The sequence below is a fragment of the Carcharhinus amblyrhynchos genome, chromosome 8 (assembly GCF_965287045.1).
Source record: "Carcharhinus amblyrhynchos chromosome 8, sCarAmb.v2.hapA, whole genome shotgun sequence".
Classification (NCBI taxonomy): Eukaryota; Metazoa; Chordata; class Chondrichthyes; order Carcharhiniformes; family Carcharhinidae; genus Carcharhinus; species Carcharhinus amblyrhynchos.
Window position 1 is genome coordinate 108,522,221 of NC_137331.1, and position 20,987 is coordinate 108,543,207.

Here is a 20,987-nt window from a genome sequence, read left to right on the forward strand (position 1 = left end):
GCAGAACAGGCCCTTCGGCCCACGATGTTGCGCCGACCAGTTTTTTAAAAAACACTGACCCACTAATCTAAACCAATCCCTTTTCGTCCATAAACCTATCCACAGATCTCTTAAACGCCCCCAAACTAGGCGCATTTACAACTGCAGCAGGCGGGGCATTCCAGTCCCTCACCACTCTCTGGGTAAAGAACCAACCCCTGACATCCGTCCTATAACTACCCCCCCTTAATTTAAAGCCATGCCCCCTCGTGCTAGCTTTCTCCATCCGAGGAAAAAGGCTATCACTGTCCACCCTATCTAAACCTCTAATCATCTTATACGTTTCAATAAGATCCCCTCCTTCTTTCCAGCGAAAACAACCCCAAATCCCTCAGTCTCTCCTCATAGGACCTCCCCTCCATACCAGGCAACATCCTGGTAAACCTCCTCTGCACCCTCTCCAAAGCCTCCACGTCCTTCCTGTAATGTGGGGACCAGAACTGCACACAGTACTCCAAGTGCGGCCGCACCAGAGTTGTGTACAGTTGCAACATGACGCTGCGACTCCTAAATTCAATCCCCCTACCAATAAACGCCAAGACACCGTATGCCTTCTTAACAACCTTATCTACTTGATTCCCAACTTTCAGGGATCTATGTACACATACACCTAGATCCCTCTGCTCCTCCACACTATTCAAACTCCTCCCGTTAGCCCTATACTCAACACATCTGTTACTCCTACCAAAATGAATTACCTCACACTTCTCCGCGTTAAACTCCATCCGCCACCTCGCGGCCCAGCTCTGCAACCTGTCTAAGTCACCCTGCAAACTATGACACCCTTCCTCACAATCTACCACACCTCCGACTTTGGTGTCATCAGCAAACTTACTAATCCACCCAACTATACCCTCATCCAGATCATTAATAAAAATTACAAACAGCAGTGGCCCCAAAACAGATCCCTGAGGCACACCACTCGTAACTGAACTCCATGACGAATATTTACCATCAACCACCACCCTCTGTCTCCTATCTGCTAGCCAATTCCTGATCCAAGTACCTAGATTACCCCCAATCCCATACATCTGCATTTTCTGCAGAAACCTACCATGGTGAACCTTATCAGATGCCTTACTAAAATCCATATATACCACGTCAACTGCCTTACCCCTATCCACCTCTTTGGTCACTTTCTCAAAGAACTCAATAAGGTTAGTAAGGCACGACCTACCTGCTACAAAACCATGCTGACTGTCTCTAATCAATTCATTACTCTCCAAATAACTATAAATCCTATCCCTAATAATTCTTTCTAAAACCTTGCCCACAACAGAAGTAAGACTCACCGGTCTATAATTCCCGAGGAAGTCTCTGTTCCCCTTCTTAAACAATGGGACAACATTCGCTGTCCTCCAATCTTCCAGTACTATACCAGAGACCAACGATGACCTGAAGATCAGAGCCAGAGGCTCTGCAATCACCTCTCTTGCCTCCCAGAGAATCCTAGGGTAAATCCCGTCCGGACCAGGGGACTTATCTATTTTCAAGCCCTCTAGAATATCCAGCACATCCCCGGTATCAACTGCAATACTGTCTATTTTACACCCCTGCACCCCAGTGTCGTCCTCAGCTACATTCATGTCCCCCTGCGTGAACACCGAAGAGAAATATTGGTTCAATGCCTCTCCAATCTCTTCCGGCTCCACACACAACTTCCCTCTACTGTCTGTAACTGGCCCTAATCTTGCCCTAACCAACTTTCTGTTCTTGACATACCTATAGAACGCCTTAGGATTAAGGAGAATCCTATCAGCCAAAGTCATCTCATGTCCTCTTTTAGCCCTTCTTAACTCCCTCTTCAACTCCCTCCTAGCCAATCTAAAGCTTTCTAATGCACTACCTGAGCCCTCAAGCCTCATCCGATCATAAGCCTCCTTTTTCTTCCTAACCAACGAATCAACTTTTTTAGTACACCACGGTTCCCTAACCCTACCAAATCCTCCTTGCCTGACAGGGACATACCTATCACAGACCCGCAGTAGCTGCTCCTTGAAAAAAAACTCCACATTTCGGACGTTCCCAGTCCCTGTAATCTCCTAGTCCAACCTATGCTTCCTAATTCTCTCCTAATAGCCTCATAATTACCCTTCCCCCAGCTAAAACTACTGACCCGAGGTTCATGCCTATCCCTTTCCATCACTAAGGTGAACGTAACCGAATTGTGGTCACTATTACCAAAATGCACACCAACTTCCAAGTCTAGCACCTGGTCTGGCTCATTACCCAGCACCAAATCCAATATAGCCTCACCTCTAGTTGGCCTATCTACATACTGAGTCAAAAAACCTTCCTGCACACTTTGAACAAAAACTGAGCCCTCTAACGAGCTAGAGCTATAGCAATTCCAATCAATATTAGTAAATATTTGTTCTTGTATTTTGATTATGCAAGGTGTGCCCTCTAAATTTGTTTGCTCTAACAGATAAGTAAGGATGTTCAGCATTGTAGAATTTTAAATTGTTTCATGTCCACTTGCAAAGTAAAAGGATTTAACCTAACCATTTAGAAGACCCTGATTAGGCTCTGTGATTCATTTTTCTGCAATGTGAGCCATACTGTAATTTATCATATAACTTTCAATAGTATTAGATAGTCGTGTATATTTTCATGGTCCAAATATTTACAGCAATCAGAGAGGCCTTTTTGTTCAGCTCACTGTATCTGTGCTATCTTTGGATAGAGCCATACTTATTCAGTCCCATTCCCCTGTAGAATCGTCCTCTAAAAGAGTTTATTGATCTTGCAATATCTACTGATGTATTCTTGAAAGGCACTCACTGTTTGGAAGGAGGGTGATGATGAAAAATGTCTTCTAATAGTCTATTCAGTCCTTGCTGAAACCTTGAGCCCCTTTACAGCTTCTAGGTGTCAATTCATCTGTTCTTTAAATAGATTTTGGTTTAAATCAAGTTGCATAATTTCAGATGAAATTCTGGGTTCTTTTTACAGCGAGTTCAAAATTTGAGAATAAGTCAAATCAAACTCCACGCACTCTACATAAGTTTAGAAGTGAATAGATTAAATATTGAAATTCTTGGATGGTACAAAGTTCTATAATAGGTAAAGTGTGCATACAGTCCTGCTTGCTGGAAAAGCCGTTTATCCAAAGAAGGCATGATTGGCTTGAGGTAAGAATTCTGGCAATGGTAGAACAGAAGCATTATGTTGCAGCTAGCATTTTCACTGGACTTGCTTCTGTTTCTCTGACCTTGTATCTCTTCATATTCTTTGTCAATGACTTACTCAGCTTCCCTTTGTTTAAAACATATGTTTTAATTTAATCAGAGCTCTTGATGGAAATGGTGCCAATTGAAAATGGCTGCTTAAAGCTAAAATGTTAATCGTCAATATGAATGTAGAATATTTTAGTGCTGTGTCCAGATGATTTGAAGAATTTACTAGCCACAATTCTGTATTGGTGCACATAGACATTGAATGGTATTATTTTGTTCTCACTAGGTTTGTTTTTGTAACCAGTGAGTAATCCTTCAGCTTCTGTTATCCTCAATGTTGTGGGGATAAGGAAAGCCAGAATATGAAGCAGTCATGATTTAAGAAAACAGGATGAAATGCAAATGTGTGACTTGACCTTTTACTTCTAACAATATCCAAGCTCTTAAAACATCAACTAAATGAACTGTAAAACAATTAATGGATAGACTTTCTGCTCAGTCACATTAGTTGTACACATTTTTCATTTTATTACATAGCATGTTTGATCTGTTTTTTTTTGCAGAAGAAAAAAATTTTTAGTGAGGTTTTCATGTTGTCTTGCTGTGTACAGCTAGTTGCATATTGCCTTTAAGAAGAAAGAACAAACTTGCATTAGAATGTCTGTCTGAAATGATGCATTGTAAAGCATATGATCATTTAATTTGTTTTCTTTATCCTTTGCCATCACGCAAACCAGAGTTTAGACTAAAATACTGAACTGAGGAAACGGCAATGATGTTTTATTAGGCAACCTTGGATATTGGAATGATATGACAGGTTGGAGAGGTGTTAGTGAGCATTTCAGATTGAATTATTCAAAGCAGGAAAATAAGAGAATAAGTGACTCATTACCATCATTGCATACCATGCTCATTCTAGCTGAAAGCTTGGTAAAGGACTGCAAGGGAAATTGCTATTTTCTTAAATTCTGTTTATTGACTAGTTGCTGTCCAACTTGTATCAATTTCACAAACTTTCAGCCTGCAATCGATTAATTGCAGAGTGGGTGCTGTAAGTAATGGGTGATTTCTTCCAGACACTGACATGTAGCACTAATCAGAGAACCTCAACACAAATGGATGCCTACAAGGGCTGAGTTTCCAAAAAAAACTATTAATTGATAAAAACTGCGTGTCCCTAAATCCAAAATAAAACATTGAATGAACAAAATCATAGCAAGGAAATTAGAATAATAAATTTAATCATGTTTGGTTTCAGCCATACTCAAATGTTAGTTCCAGCTAACGTGAGGTGGCACGGTAGCAGTGGTTAGCATTGTTGCCTCATAGCATTAGGGACCTGAGTTCGATTCCAGCCTTGGGTATCTGTGTGGAGTTTGCACCTTCTCCCAGTATCTGCATGGGATTCCATCGGGTGCTCCAGGTTTCCTTCCACAGCCCAAAGATGTGTGAGTTAGGTGGATTGGCCATGCTAAATTGCCTCTTAGTGTCCCAAGATGTGTAGGTTAGGCAGATTAGTGCAGTAAATATGTGGGTTTACAGGGATAGGGCCTGGGTGGGAGACTGCATCAGAGAGTTAAGATGTGGATATGCCGGCATTGGACTGGGGTAAACACAGTAAAGAGTCTGACAACACCAGGTTTAAGTCCAACCGAATTTATTTGATAGTAAACTCACAAGCTCTCGGGGGAACTCTCCATTCATCTGACAAAGGGACAAACCCCAAAAGCTTGTGAGTTTACTATCAAATAAATCGGTTGGACTTAAACCTGGTGTTGTCAGACTTTTTACTCAGAGTTAATGCAGATTTGATGGGCCAAATCAAATAGCCCCACTCTGCATTGCAGGGTTTTTGATAATCAAACTTGCTGAAAGCAGAATCCACTGAAAATTCCACGTTGTCTAACTATTGACCAGCTGATTTGTGTCTCTGGCATTCATTCTTTTTCTCCTTTCTCTCTTTCTTCCTTCCTATCCAACATTAAACAGTTGTACCAGTGAACTTTTATAACAAATATTACAACTAGTTTTCATATTGACTTGATCAAAATTCTTGACTTTCTTTCAGGCGCCTTCTAATTCTACCGATTTCTCGAACTATAACATTGGTGTACAGATGGGAAGCTGGGGACTTGTTGTTTTTGCTGTTACAGCTGCCATCTGTTCAGGTTAGTATCAAGGCTAACTATGCCTGAACCAGGCAGAAGTTTACTGTATAATCTAGTTCTTGCATCAAAGCCAAGGTTTTTCCTACACGTGTGCCATAATCAATTGTATGATTATGCTAGCTATTGAGTTTAAAAAAGCATTTTAATACTTCATGTAGTTGTAGACTGCTGTCAATTTGGAAAGAAAAATGCTTTAGCTGTAGGTGAAAGGTCACAAAACAACAATGTGCAGGTCATGAATGGAGATTAGTTGTGCTCTTTAGTGCTGACACAATGAGATCCAAATGTTTTCATAACTGCATAGTGGACTGCCCCTGTATCTATGTAATATTGCTTTTGGGAGCCATAAAAATGTGTATTTTTGAAAAGGATATTTTAATGTGACAATGAACAAAGTTTGATTTTTTTAGCACAGCATGGATCAGTTTAGTGCAAAGAGCCAATAAGTACTAAACCAGTGTAAATTCACTGCTCTAATTTATTAGCATAACTGACTTTCTCACAGTATCCAGTTCTCTCCACTTCACAGTTATAGTGATAATGCAGAGTAACAAGGAATCTGAAGATTAAATGAAATTCTAGATTGCTGGAATGGAGAGTGATCCATGTTTTCCAAGGTCTTGTAGATTTTGATGGATGGCGGTGGGAGGGGGAGAGAAACAGTGCTATGTGGCAGGAGCAGTTTGATGGACCTTTGTCTTACAGATGTTTATATAAGGCCAATGGTTGTGTAAGCCACAATGAAATTGTTGACTATAAAGTGTCCATCAGTGAGGAATTACTGAACTTTCCAATTGAATAAGATATTTTAGAGAGAGTACATTGGATAAAGTATCTGTGTTGTGAAGTATGTTGTTGAAAGAGAAATGTTTTGGAAGTTTTTTGACTTGCCCTCATCCAACCAACTGCAAAATGTCAAATTTTAAGCAATCATAACTTTTTGTACAAAAGAAAAGGGTGATGATTGGTTGGCAATTCCATTCTGGCTGAGGCATTAGCACAGAAAATGGGGAACAATTGATTACTCAGGCTCCCTTGGTTGTTCAAAATGATGTGGATGTGCTGGCGTTGGACTGGGGTAAACACAGTAAAAAGCCTAACAACACCAAGTTTTAGTCCAACCGATTTATTTGATAGTAAACTCAAGCTTTCGAGGTTTCCCTCTTTGTCTCAACAGGGATCTTGGGTTCATGTCATGCTATCTGTAACCCCCGTGACTTGCCTGGGTTTGCAAAACCTCACTCACTGTGCTGTCTGGAGACAATACACATCTCTTTAACCTGTGATCAGTGCTCCTTCCACACACATTGTCAGCCACTTTAGGACTTGAACAGCAGGTTAGGTGTAAAGATTCACATTCTAATCAGTAATCTGTAAACTGTCTGTGCTTTATGTGCTCTGTCTGAGGCCAGAACTCTCCATTCACCTGACAGAGGGAAACCTCAAGCTTGTGAGTTTACTATCAAATAAATTGGTTGGACTAAAACCTGGTGTTGTTAGACTTTTTACTGTGTTCAAAATGGGCAGGGAATGGATTGTACTCAACCAGACCACACTTGCAAAACCCAAAACAAAATGTGTACTGTTTAGAAATAATTCCATGATGGGGCAAAACTTGCTGAACAATCTTGAATGGGCTAATTGCTACACTAAAAACCAATTTAAGAAAATCAGCCAAGCTCATTTATGCTCACTAGAAGTAACACGCATTAGTACACAAGAATCTGTGTACTAAAGGAACATGTTCAAGCCTTGTACCTTACCCAGTTGCTTGCAGAACCTATAGTTCCCAGTTGCTTTCTCCACATCGACACCTTAGCCAATCAAAGTTGACTTGCTAACCAATCAATACCTCTTGCTGCTGTGGTATAAATTGTGATCATTTGAAATTTGGCATTTTGCATTTGTCCTGGGGTGGAAGATTAAAAACACGAGCAGCACATCCCTCTTCAGCAATATGCAAATCCTGTACTGCCAAGAGGCAAAATGTTGCTTTCTAAAATGTACAAACTTATTTCTGTGTTTGTTAATGCTAAATGTTAGTATGTTCAGTAATTCTGCTTTGTTATTCAATCAGTAACTTGTGCTATTCAGATAGTAATAACCAAAGGGCAAAATCCAGTAGTGTTGAAATAGGGTATTTCTTGGATAGTTTGTCCACATGAGCTTGGTTGGTGTGCACATCGAAATAAGTTACTTTACATGATCTTGTATTGTCAGAATTTTGGACTAAATGAAACTGTTATTGCTGGGAAAATTGTGATTGTAGCTTTTAAGATGTTGGAGCTCTTGACTAAAATCCATTCACTCCACTTAATTTCATAAAAGTATCTAATTAAATCACTGATTTGTTTTCATACATTTGAATTATTTTTCTTTTTTCCTGGCAGCTGTCTTGCAAAAGTACCTGGACAACTACGATTTGAGTATTAAAGTTATCTACATATTGGGAACGCTGTCATTTTCGATTGGTACTGCAGTGATGGCTATTTTTCCAAATGTATACGTGGCAATGACAATGATCAGTACAATGGGGATAGTGACCATGAGTAATTTGTACTGTCCTTATGCTCTGCTTGGACAATACCATGAAATTAAAGCGGTAAGCAGTATATTTGAGGTTTTGTCTTTGTTACCACAGGTTTTAAGCATCACGGTAGCACAGTGGTTAGTACTGCTGCTTCACAGCTCCAGGGACCTGGGTTTGATTCCTGGCTTGGGTCACTGTCTGTGTGGAGTTTGCACATTCTCCTCGTGTCTGTGCGGGTTTCCTCCGGGTACTCCAGTTTCCTCCCACAGTCCAAAAATGTGCAGGTTAGGTTGAATGGCCATGCTAAAATTGCCCTTAGTGTCCTGAGAGGTATAGGTTAGAGGGATTAGTGGGTAAATATGTAGGGATATGAGGGTAGGGCCTGGGTGGGATTGTGGTCGTTGCAGACTCGATGGGCCAGATGGCCCCTCTCTGTACTGTCGGGATTCTAAGCCAAGCTGCAGTACTTGGTAGCAACAGTGGTTTCTAAAATTTATGTGGACTAAAGGTGGGATTCAAATTACCGGTTAATTATATAATTCATTACTTTGGAAACCAATAAAATCCTTACTCCCAAGAATGTCAGTTAAGCATTCTACTTGTATTGGAATGGAACAAATTTCTCCCCTCTAGATGTATTGAATGGATTCAGCATTTGAACCTGGGGTCTGCACATTCACCCATGTCTGCATGGGTTTCCTCCAGGTGCTCTGGTTTCCTTCCACAGTCCAGAGATGTGTGGGCTAGGTGGGTTGGCCTCACTAAATTGCCCCTTCGTATCAGGGGGACTAGCTTGGGTAAATGCATGGGGTTACGGGGATAGGGCCCGGGTGGGATTGGGGTCGGTGCAGATTTGATGGTCCTCCTTCTGCAGTTTAGGATTCTGTGAATTAAATGAAGCATGAAAGGCAGAAAAAACTCTTGTTGGCATGTTATTAAATGTTCAATAACCCATTAATCTAAATTACTATTTTAGAAAAAATATCCCTGCTTCTTGTAAAAGAGAGTTGGGCTTAAGAGCCATCCAGTATTTTAATATTTGACTGTGTTCCTAATTTTTAATGTTATAATTAGTGTTATGTTTTATTCAGGAATGATTCTTAATTTCCAGTCTAGTCAAACTTTTTTAAAATTCTGTTTTACAGTATAGAGATCACAGTCCTGGAAACTCCAAGAGGGGCTTTGGTATAGATTGTGCGATCCTATCTTGCCAAGTTTACGTTTCCCAAATACTGGTAGCAACGTTACTGGGCGGTATAGTGGAAGCAGTTGGCACAGTTCGAGTCATCCCTATTGTGGCATCAGTTAGTTCATTTCTTGGCTTTTTGTGTGCCTTGTTTCTTGTCGTATATCCTGACAGTCAGGAGAATCTAAAAAAAGAGGAGAATAAAGAGACCCTTATGGCATCTTCAGAAAGCAATGGGAAAAATGCAGAGAAGCCAGTTGTTTTGCAGCTGAATCGTAAAGGCATCGTCTCTGAAGTGGAGGCCGAATCGGTTGCGTGAATCGGCATGTTGGCAAAACATTCCAGAAACTTGTGATTAGAAATACACAAATTTCCTGTGCTTCATTTTCTTCTGTAGTCTTAACCCATCTTGTGGAGGGGGAAGGGGGGAAGCAAAAACTTACCACGTTAGGTTCTGATAAAAGCCTGCGTTGCTCATTTGGCAGTATGTACTGAGACACAAAGTGGTGCAGTTCACAGTAAGCAAATTTTTAAAAACAAGTTTTAACAGTGAACATTTTCAGAACATTTTGCTGCTTTTATGTACCAAAGGCTACAGGGAGGTATCCAGTGACTAGAGAGATTTTTGGTCCATTCAAAACAAAAATTACCTTGATCTACTACGTAAACGTAGCATTTTGTAGCTCGGAAAGATTTTCTATTTTGCAACAATTGATTTCCTAAAAAGCCGCTGGCAGTCTTGAATAAAACTACCTTTAAAAAAAACTGGCCTCTCTTAACGTAAGTGGAATATTGAAATTAAAAAATTCATTAATCATTTCCACAATTAAAATGTTCATCAGTAACTGTCTATTTTCCTGGGCACTTTAAACTTATTTTCAAACTTTATTATGCAAAATGTTGCCCCTTTTACATTTTTTTTCTCATCCTTGGATGATCAAAGATGTTCATGGCCTATAAAATTTGGAAGAAATGAGTGACCAAATTTTTTCATGTTGGATGCCCATTGGCTTTACCTGTTATCTGTTGTAGTAAACTATTTACAAGAAGACTAGGAGAGAGCAAATTTATGATTAAATATTCAAGAACTGTCTTGTGTCCAACTAGGATGTTGGCCTCTTGTAATTTGAACCTATCCAATCAGTACCTTATTTGTTTTAGATGGTGACTGTCCAGGTTTTCCTTTGTGTGAGAGACTTTTCAAACAGTTTACATTTTAATGCCAACTTTGTAGGCTCACTTGTTTAATATCTTCACCTGAAGAAGTGAGGAACAAACATTTGAACATAACGTAATTTATTAAATCAGCAAAGACTAAATGGAGAACTTGTCCTGAAAATGCAAATGATTTATAAATTCATACAAGACCTGCTGTCTTCATGCTGAACTTCCTGTAGGCTGCTTTGCCAGGTTTGTGGCTACATTTTATATGGCCCAATTATATATTTTTGTTCTTTCATCTAAGACTCTTTTCATAGTTGCTTTTGACGAGATACATTTCTACAAGATGGGACTGGTCCACCTTGCTTTCCCATGTCAGGAACGAACTGCCATCTTTCAGGCTGTAAAAACTGCTTCACCACTCCCAGTATGGACTCGGAGCTTTTAATGTTGTTTGACACTGCAACTACTTGACAGTCCCAGCATTTTCACCTTGAAGTAATAGGTTAGCAAATCATGTACTATGGAGAGAATTGTTTTAATACATGAAATGACAACTATAGGGAAACAGATTTTAGCAGCAATTAGGATTATAATTTACCACCAAATGAAAGTTCAATCTTTTGAAAATTGAACTGGGGCCAAAGAAGCCTAAAACTAAACATGGCCTGTTTTTATAGATGCAGCTCTGAGATGGCTTAAGGTTTGCCTGTTACTATCTGAAAAGGATGGCAAAAATGCAGCATATAATAATTTCTGTTGCTCTTAATGTTGAAGTGAAACAGAACTACTTGTCAAAAGTCTTGATATTTCCAGGATTAATCTGGACTGTCCTCAGCCTGGTTTCAGGTTGAGAAACATAATTCAGAATGACATTGTCAATGTGCCGAGAAAAGAAGAAAAGCGGAGGCTAACTGCTGGGTTTTTGTTGCGTGCAGCCTAATCAAACCAATGTTGCAATAATTTATCTATCTCTTTGATGTAAAATAGACTTCTGAATGCGTGAAGAAACTGTGCTGTCATCACCAGAAAAATAATGGCATTGCGTGTTTAAAAAAAACTATTCTGAATTCCACCATAAATCCATTGTTAGTACTTGAAGTATGGATATAGTGCAAGGACTTATGTCTTTGTAACAAAAGCACCATCTAGCCAAAGCAAATTGACATCAATAACTGACAAAGGAAGAGACTTTGCAAAAATTCTGTAGTCAACACATTGGTTCTGCACCATCATGATGTTGACTATTTGGCAAAACTCTATGAATGTAGTATGCTTGGTTCTTTGAATGCTTATGGCAATCCAACAGAGAAATTGTACACAATTCCACATCACAAAAGACTTTTAAACATTTTCCAAGGTCTTATTTATTTTGCAATTGTATTTTTTTTGTATTTTAAAATACTACTGAACTTGGAGGATCCATTCAAACAAAATGTCAGCTTGTGTCGGGTGCAGTTTATATTCAAACTCTTGTGATAAGGCAATTATCCTCAAGAATTTTTAAAGTTTCAAACTTCCTTTTTATATTTGTACAGGGGAAAAGAAATCAAAATGTAATGGTCTTTGATTTTCTGAGCTTGTTGAGAGTTTTAACTCTAGCTAACCCATGCCTGCCAAAAGTGGAGCTGCTAACCGTTCAAACAAAAATACTGCTTTCATCCTCAAAGCCTGTTATAGTAATGGGAATGTGTCGTATTTTATGAATACCCAATGCAATTTGTTGTAACATCTGTTCCATGTCAATGGGGGTGAAAGTTGAGGGGTTGCAGGGGAAAAAAAATTCAAATACAAGTTGACTTGACTTTATTTATATTGATAATGACCAGAAGCTTAATTTGTTTTGATCTTGTCACTTTATTTAATGCAAAGAATTGTGCTTGGTCACACCACTTGTAAGATGTGTCCAGTTCACAATGATTAATGTATAACTGTTGTGAACAGGTTGTAAATATATTTCTTCTGGTCGGCATATTCCAGTCTATGGCTTAAAGCAATTGTACTTTTAGCATGTCTTTGTTTTAAAAATAATCCTCAATTGTGGAGAATGGCCTGGGATGTTCGCTAGTTTTTGTTAACGTGCAGAAAAATCTTGCATTTGACAACTGAAATATGCCAAGATGACAGTGATTGCTCCAAATTTGCACAGCATGTACATGGTGTTTGTTTTCTGTATATTTAAAGATTTACCAAAATTGTCTATAGTAGTAATCCATGGTTTTCGGAGGCTACTGTCACCTTGTAATTATTGAACTGCACTTAGATGGAATAATGGAGGAAATACATCAAATGCCTCCAATTTATACCAATGGTTATACAAAAGCATCTCATTTTAAATATGGTTCCATAGTGAACTGGCCAAAAGACGACTGCTTTTTTAATCAACTTATTAAGTTGGGGCATTAGTAGCTCTTGCTGAGTGGAAATATTAAATGTGTTAAACACATGCTTTAGCTTTTAAAAAGGGATGAAAGCAAAGAATGTTTAAGATGGATGATAGAGTGACTTAATGGCATAGACTTTATTTCTATATTTTCAAGCTTTTTTGTTGGAGGGATTTAAAATGAGTCATTGCATGAAACAGTGACTTTGTTCAGCACTTTCCATTTTATCTGTGTACTCGATTGATTTTAAAAAGAAATTTAGAAAAAAATTCTATTCTTCCATATAGTGTTTCAATATATTCTCTTTCATGAAGAATAAAAAATTCAAAATTTATTCTTGTGTGTGCTGTTACTTCTGTTGACTAGTTATATCACTGCTCTGACGAAAGGTTATCTTGATGCGAAACATTGGCTCTACTCTCTCCTCAGATGCTGTCAGACCTGCTGAGATTTTCCAGCATTTTTCTGTTTTGGTTATAGCCCTGTTCAATGTAGATTAACTATAAAACCAAGAATTGCTGATGTGTAAATTACAACTTGATAGAGTTGTCACTGAAGGTGCCAGCTGTATTGTGCAATGATATGGAAGTGTACTGACAGGTGACGTGAGTACAAAACTCAAATTGCCCCATCAACTTTACAGTCTGTACAGTCTAACTAGAATGATTTGCAGGCTGTCAAAGTTCAGATTGTAATTATTGACTCATTCCATGCTATCTGAGCCCCATGATCGTAATTGTGTCACTAGTCATTTTATTTTGCTTTAAGTTGCTGGTATTTGTGTGGTAATGAATTCATTTCATTGAGTTTTTTGCTGCTTTGCCCTTTCCCCTTCTTTAGTGTCTCCAGCCTGACTTCTTTCCATGGATTTGCTTTGTATCTTATGTTGCAAAAGATCGGGTCACCAGATTGAAACTTATGCTTCCACTTTGTCTGACAATAGACATTCCCTCTTCCCCTCCAGTACCTACACCTTTTTGAGTTGCATTGGATCTCGCATCCAATTTTGCTGGAGTGTTTTGGAAGGGTTTAAACTAATGTGGCGGGGGCTGGGGATCAAAACAGTAGGTCAGTAAGTGCAGAGGCTGGGGACGAGCTTGGGGCCAGGACAAGGCTAGCTAAGAAGAAGAGCATTCTGGAGGAGGAAGACCTAAGTGGGCCTGGAGGTTTGGAGTGCATCCGCTTCAATGCGAGAAGCGTAAGACGGACAAACTTAGGGCCTTAATGCTTATGCAAAATTCGGATGTGGTTGCAGTGACAGAGACTTGGTTAAAAGAAAGACGGGACTGGCAGCTGAATATTTTGGGGTATAAGTGTTTTAGGCGAGACAGAGGAGGGGCTAAAAGAGGTGGGGGAGTAGCAATATTTGTTAGGGAGCATATTACAGCAGTGTAGAGGGTGGACAGTTTAGAGAGGTCATGTAACGAGTCACTGTGGGTGGAGCTCAGAAATAGGAAGGGCGCAGTCACTATGCTGGGGGTATACTACAGGCCACCCAACAGCCCACGGAAGTGGAGGAACGGATATGTAAGGAGATTCTGGATAGGTGCAGCAAAAATAGGGTGTTGTAGTGGGAGATTTTAATTTCCCTGGTATAGACTGGAATGTGCTTAGGGTTGGGGGTCTGGAGGATGAGGAATTTGTAAAATGCGTACAGGAAGGTTCTTTGGAACAATATGTAGGTAGCCCAACTAGAGAGGGGGCTATGCTGGACCTAGAATGAGCCCGATCAGGTCGTCAAAGTTTCAGTAGGGGAATATGTGGTAAATAGTGACCACAATTTTGTTAACTTTAGGATAGTAATGGAAAAGGATGAGTGTTGCCCTAGAAAGGGTGCTGAATTGGGGGAAGGCTAACTATAGCCAGATTAGGCAGGAATTGGTGGCTGTTTTGGGAGAGGCTGCTTGAGGGTAAATCCACATCTGACGTGGGAATCTTTTAAGGAGAAGTTAATGGGGCTGCAGGACAGGCATGTGCCTGTAAAAAGGAAGGATAGGAAAGGTAGGATTGGAGAGCTGTGGATAACCAGGGAAATTGAGGATCTGATCAAAAAGAAAAGAGGCATACGTTAGGTCCAGGCAACTAAAAACAGAGCACTAGAGGAATACAGAGAAAGTAGGAAAGAACTCAAACGGGGAGTTAGGGCAAAAATTAGGGGCTGTAAACGATTGGGCCTCGTGATTGGGGACTCCACGGTTAAGGGGACAGATAGGAGGGTCGGAAGTAAAGGTAGGGACTCAGGGCTGGTGTGTTGCCTACCAGGGGCTGGGGTCCGGGATGTATCTGAAAAGGTATTCAGGACTCTTAGAGGAGAGGGAGATCAACCCCAAGTTATTGTTCATGTGGGGACACATGACATAGGGAGGTTAAGGGAAGGGGATATTAAGCAGAGATTTATGGAGTTGGGGTGGAAACTAAAGGCCAAGACTGATAGAGTGGTTATCTCTGGACTCTTGCCTGTGCCACGAGATAGTTTAGAGAGGAATAGAGAAAGGGAAAGTTTGAACTTGTGGCTGAGAGGATGGTGCAGGAGGGAGGGGCTCAGGTACTTAAGCAATTGGGGCTCGTTCTGGGGAAGGTGGGACCTCTATAAGAGGGATGGTCTACACCTGAATCGGAAGGGGACCAATATCCTGGGGGGTAAGTTTGCTAGGGCTATGCAGGGAAGTTTAAACTGATTCGGAGGGGGGGAGGGATCCTGAGTAGAGGGGTTGAAAGTGAGGGGTGCATGGATGGGGACTGCAATGCATGGCATCGCAGGGGTGGGGTGGAGCAGGGTTTGAAATGTGTATACTTCAATGCGAGGAGTATTCGCAATAAAGTGGGTGAACTTGCAGCGTGGATCAGTACCTGGGACTTCGATGTTGTGGCCATTTCAGAGACATGGATAGAGCAGGGGCAGGAATGGATGCTGCAGGTCCCGGGGTTTAAATGTTTTAGTCGAAGTAGAGAAGGAGGTAGAAGGGGGGGAGGGGTAGCATTATTGGTCAGGGATTGTATCACAGTGTCAGAGAGGAGGTTTGATGAGGACTTGTCTGCTGAGGTAGTATGGGCGGAGATTAGAAATAGGAGAGGAGAGGTCACCCTGTTGGGAGTCTTTTATAGACCTCCTAAAAGTTCTAGAGAGGTTGAGGAAAGGATTGCGGAGACGATCCTGGTTAGGAGTGAAAGTAATAGGGTAATTGTTATGGGGGATTTTAACTTTACTAATATTGATTGGAATTGTTATAGCTCTAGCTCGTTAGAGGGGTCAGTTTTTGTGCAAAGTGTGCAGGAAGGTTTTTTGACTCAGTATGTAGATAGGCCAACTAGAGGTGAGGCTATATTGGATTTGGTGCTGGGAAATGAGCCAGATCAGGTGTTGGATTTGGAAGTTGGTGTGCATTTTGGTGATAGTGACCACAATTCGGTTACGTTCACCTTAGTGATGGAAAGGGATAGGCATGAACCTCGGGCCAGTGGTTTTAGCTGGGGGAAGGGTAATTATGAGGCTATTAGGAGAGAATTAGGAATCATAGGTTGGACTAGGAGATTACAGGGATTGGGAACGTCCGAAATGTGGAGTTTTTTCAAGGAGCAGCTACTGCGAGTCTGTGATAGGTATGTCCCTGTCAGGCAAGGTGGAATTGGTAAGGCTAGGGAACCGTGGTGCACCAAAAAAGTTGATTCGTTGGTTAAAAAGAAAAAGGAGGCTTATGTTTGGATGAGACGTGAGCACTCGCATAGTGCACTAGAGAGCTTTAGATTGGCTAGGAGGGAGTTGAAGAGCGAGCTAAGAAGGGCTAAAAGAGGACATGAGAAGACTTTGGCTGATAGGGTTAAGGAGAATCCTAAGGTGTTCTATAGGTATGTCAAGAACAGAAGGTTGGTTAGGGCAAGGTTAGGGCCAGTTATAGACGGCAGAGGGAAGTTATGTGTGGAACCGGAGGAGATTGGTGAAGCATTGAACCAATATTTCTCTTCGGTGTTCACGCAGGGGGACATGGATATAGCTGAGGAGGTCACTGGGTTGCAGGGGAGTAGAATTGACAGTGTTACAGTTGATAAGGAGGATGTGCTGGATATTCTGGAGGGTCTGAAAATAGATAAGTCCCCTAGTCCGGATGGGATTTACCCCAGGATTCTCTGGGAGGCAAGAGAAGTGATTGCAGAGCCTCTGGCTCTGATCTTCAGGTCGTCGTTGGCCTCTGGTATAGTACCAGATGATTGGAGGTTAGCGAATGTTGTCCCATTGTTTAAGAAGGGGAACAGAGACTTCCCTGGGAATTATAGACCGGTGAGTCTCACTTCTGTTGTGGGCAAGGTTTTGGAAAAAATTATTAGGGATAGGATTTATAGTTATTTGGAGAGTAATGAGTTGATTGGAGATAGCATGGTTTTGTGGCGGGTAGGTCGTGCCTTACTAACTTATTGAGTTTTTTGAGAAAGTGACCAAAGAGGTGGATGAGGGTAAGGCAGTGGACGTGGTGTATATGGATTTTAGTAAGGCGTTTGATAAGGTTCACCATGGTAGGCTTCTGCACAAAATGCAGATGTATGGGATTGGGGGTGATCTAGGGAACTGGATTAGGAATTGGCTAGCGGATAGGAGACAGAGGGTCGTAGTTTACGGTAAATATTCATCATGGAGTTTGGTTACAAGTGGTGTGCCTCAGGGATCTGTGTTGGGGCCACTGCTGTTTGTGATTTTTATTAATGATCTGGATGAGGGTATAGTTGGGTGGATCAGTAAATTTGCTGATGACACCAAAGTCGGAGGTGTGGTAGATAGTGAGGAAGGGTGTCATAGTTTGCAGGAAGACTTAGACAGGTTGCAGAGCTGGGCCGAGAGGTGGCGGATGGAGTTTAATGCAGAGAAATGTGAGGTAATTCACTTTGGTAGGAATAACAGATGTGTTGAGTATAGGGCTAACGGGAAGACTTTGAATAGTGTGGAGGAGCAGAGGGATCTAGGTGTATGTGTACATAGATCCCTGAAAGTTGGGAATCAAGTAGATAAGGTTGTTAAGAAGGCATACAGTGTCTTGGTGTTTATTGGTAGGGGGATTGAATTTAGGAGTCGTAGCGTTATGTTGCAACTGTACACAACTCTGGTGTGGCCGCACTTGGAGTATTGTGTGCAGTTCTGGTCCCCACATTACAGGAAGGATGTGGAGGCTTTGGAGAGGGTGTAGAGGAGGTTTACCAGGATGTTGCCTGGTATGGAGGGGAGATCCTATGAGGAGAGGCTGAGGGATTTGGGGTTGTTTTCGCTGGAAAGAAGGCAGCTAAGAGGGGATCTTATTGAAACATATAAGATGACTAGAGGTTTAGATAGGGTGGATAGTGATAGCCTTTTTCCTCTGATGGAAAAATCTAGCACGAGGGGGCATGGCTTTAAACAAGGGGGGGGTAGTTATAGGACAGATGTCAGGGGTAGGTTCTTTACCCAGAGGGTGGTGAGGGATTGGAATGCCCTGCCTGCTGCAGTTGTAAATGCGCCTAGTTTGGGGGCGTTTAAGAGGTCTGTGGACAGGTTTATGGACGAAAAGGGATTGGTTTAGGTTAGTGGGTCATTGTTGTTTTTTTTAAACTGGTCGGCGCAACATCGTGGGCCGAAGGGCCTGTTCTGCGCTGTTATGTTCTATGTTCTAAAGGGGTCATGAAATGTTCTTGGCAGGCAGGATTAAGGAGAATTCTAAGGCATTACTCATACATGAGGAACAGAAGAGTTGTCAGGGAAAAAATCGGACCTCTCAGGGACAGAGGGGAATTATGCTTCAAGCCCAAGGAGGTAGGGGAGATCCTAAATAAATACTTTGCATCAGTGCTCACAAAGGAGAAGGTGTTGACTGGCAGTGTCTCGAAGGGAAGTGTTGACCCGTTAGAGAAAATCTCCATTACAAGGGAGGAGTGTTAGGTTTTTTTGGGGAACATTAAAACTGACAAATCCCCAGGGCCTGATGGCATCAATCCTAGACTGCTCAGGAAGACAGGAGATGAAATTGTACAGCCTAAACCGTGCCGCTCAACTCGATTTGCAGCAGATGGTAAGGAAACCAACAAAAGGGAGAAACCTACTTCATCCTCACAAAACCTGATATGTCTATCTATGACAGTAGCAGTAGGAGTGACCACTGCGTAATTCCTCTGGAGTTGAAATTGTCTCATGTGGTACTATGACTGTACTAAGTGGGATAGATTTTGAATGAATTTAGTTTCCCCAGTCTCAAGTTGCTATGAGGTGGCAGCAGCAGACAAATTGTACAATTTGTAACCTCGTGGCCTAGCATTTCCCCAATCTACCATTACCACCAAGCCAGGGGACCAAGTCTGATTCAACGAAGAGTGCAGGAGGCCATAATCAGGACCAAAGCCAGGAACACCTTTTAAAAAAAAAGTGTCAATGTGGTGAACCTGTAATATGGGACTACTTGCATGCCAAACAGCAGAGCTAAGTGAATCCACAACCAGCAGATCAGATCAAAAGCTCTGCAGTTTTGCCACATCCAGCAGAAAATGATGGCAGATAATTACACAACTCATTGGAGGAGGTTCTACAAATATCTTCATCCTCATTGATAGGGGAATCCAGCACATCAGTGCAAAATACACAGTTGAAGCATTGAATCATTTTCACCATATCTTCAGCTGGAAGGTCCAAGCACCTGATTCACCACAGATGCCAGACTTCAGCCAATTCAATTCACTGCACGATATTAAGAAACAGCAGAAGCCATTGGATAGTGCACAGACTATGGGTTTTAAAACTCTTCCAGCAACACTACTGAAGATGTGTCGCAGAACTTGCCACATCTTTACAAGCTGCCCCCTGTATGAACAATGGACCAAGTGCTAGTAAATGGGATTAGGTAGGTCAGGTGTTTCTCATTTCAGAACAGACTCAATGGGCCAAAAGGTCTTGTCTGCATTGTGTGATTCTGTACAGCTACAACGCTGATATCTACCCACCAATGTTGAAAGTTGCCCAGGTGTGCCCTGTATACTGAAAAATAGGACAAATCAACCTGACCATCAATCTATATAAGGATACATCAATAACGGTATCAAACAACACTTGTTTAGCAACAACCTGCTCATCAGCATTCAGTTTGGATTCTCAGAGCCATTCAACTTTTAACTTCATGACAGCCTTGGTCCAAATATGGACAAAAGAGCTGACCTCCAGAAGTGAGTGACTGCTCTTGATTTCAAGATAGCATTTGACAAGTATGACAGCGGTATCACCAGCAAAACTGGAGTCATACCTGGCACAAGGAAAGATCGTTATGATTAGTGGAGGTCAACCATCTCAGCTTCAGGATATAACTGCAGGATTCCCTCAGGGGCGTGTCCTGGGTCCAACCATCTTCAACTGCTTCATTAATGACCTTTTCATCATAAGGTCAGAAATAAGAATGTTTGCTGATAACTGCACAATGTTCAGCATCATTCACCGTACCACAGATACTGAAGAACTCCATGATTAATGCAGCAAGATCTGGTCACTATCCAGACTTGGGTTAATAAATTGTTCGTCGGAACAATTGAAGTGGAGGAGCGCTTGTGGCTGGTGGTAAGACACTGAATCTCTGTTTATTTTTCACGTTTTTTTTTCCCCTTTTCCAGTTCACGAGGACTTTTAAAAAAAAAAATAATGGAAGTTAGGCGTGGGGGTAAGTCGGGCAGGGAGCGCGGAATATGAAAAGAAGGCCGCAGTAGACAGCGGGCAGCGGAGTGAGCAGGGAGCAGAGTGGGCTTTGGCTCACTGGGCTTAGGCGAAAGCAGGCAGAGGCAAGATAAGTTGTTGTTTGCTATTGTCTTTTTATTCCTTTCTTCTTTGATCTCCCAAAGCAATAAAGTAAATGGCAGGTACGAGTGACAAACCATTTTGTTGCATTCGGTGTCAGATGTGGGAGTTCCTGGAGATAACGCACCTCCCGGAAGTCCACCTCTGTACCAGGTGTGTGGAACTGCAGCTTCTGAGAGGCCGTGTCAGGGAGCTAGAGCTGCAGCTCGATTATTTAATTTTAATCAGGGAGAACGAGAGAATAATAGACATTATAAGCAGGTGGTCACAGCGGGGCCTAGGGAGGATGATATGTGGGTCACAGTTAGGAACGGCAAAAATCAAAAGGGTAATATCCCAGAGAGGACCCCAAAGGCAGTCTCCCAAAATAGCAAGGGATGGGCGACAGATGGGAGAGGGGAGGGGAGTGATCAGTTAGTGGAGGAATCCCCTGTGGATACGCCCTCCAAAATAGGTATATTGTTTTGGATTCTGTGGAGGGAGATGACCTTCCAGGAGTAAGTTATGAGGACCAGATCGCTTCCGTGGCCCAGAAGGGAAAAAAGGGGACT

At 41.6% G+C, this 20,987-nt stretch overlaps 1 protein-coding gene across 2 annotated transcripts in view; it reads left to right on the plus strand.

Moving 5' to 3' along the window:
• Positions 1–12,981, plus strand: part of slc45a4a (solute carrier family 45 member 4a) — a 73,434-nt gene extending 60,453 nt beyond the window's left edge. For both annotated transcript variants that reach the window (XM_080194605.1, XM_080194606.1), the window contains exons 6-8: positions 5,287–5,386; positions 7,777–7,988; positions 9,062–12,981. In XM_080194605.1, coding sequence (XP_080050731.1) covers positions 5,287–5,386; positions 7,777–7,988; positions 9,062–9,421 — 672 coding nt within the window. In that variant the 3' untranslated portion in view covers positions 9,422–12,981. The remainder of the gene's footprint in view (positions 1–5,286; positions 5,387–7,776; positions 7,989–9,061) is intronic.
• Positions 12,982–20,987: the final 8,006 nt, after the last annotated feature.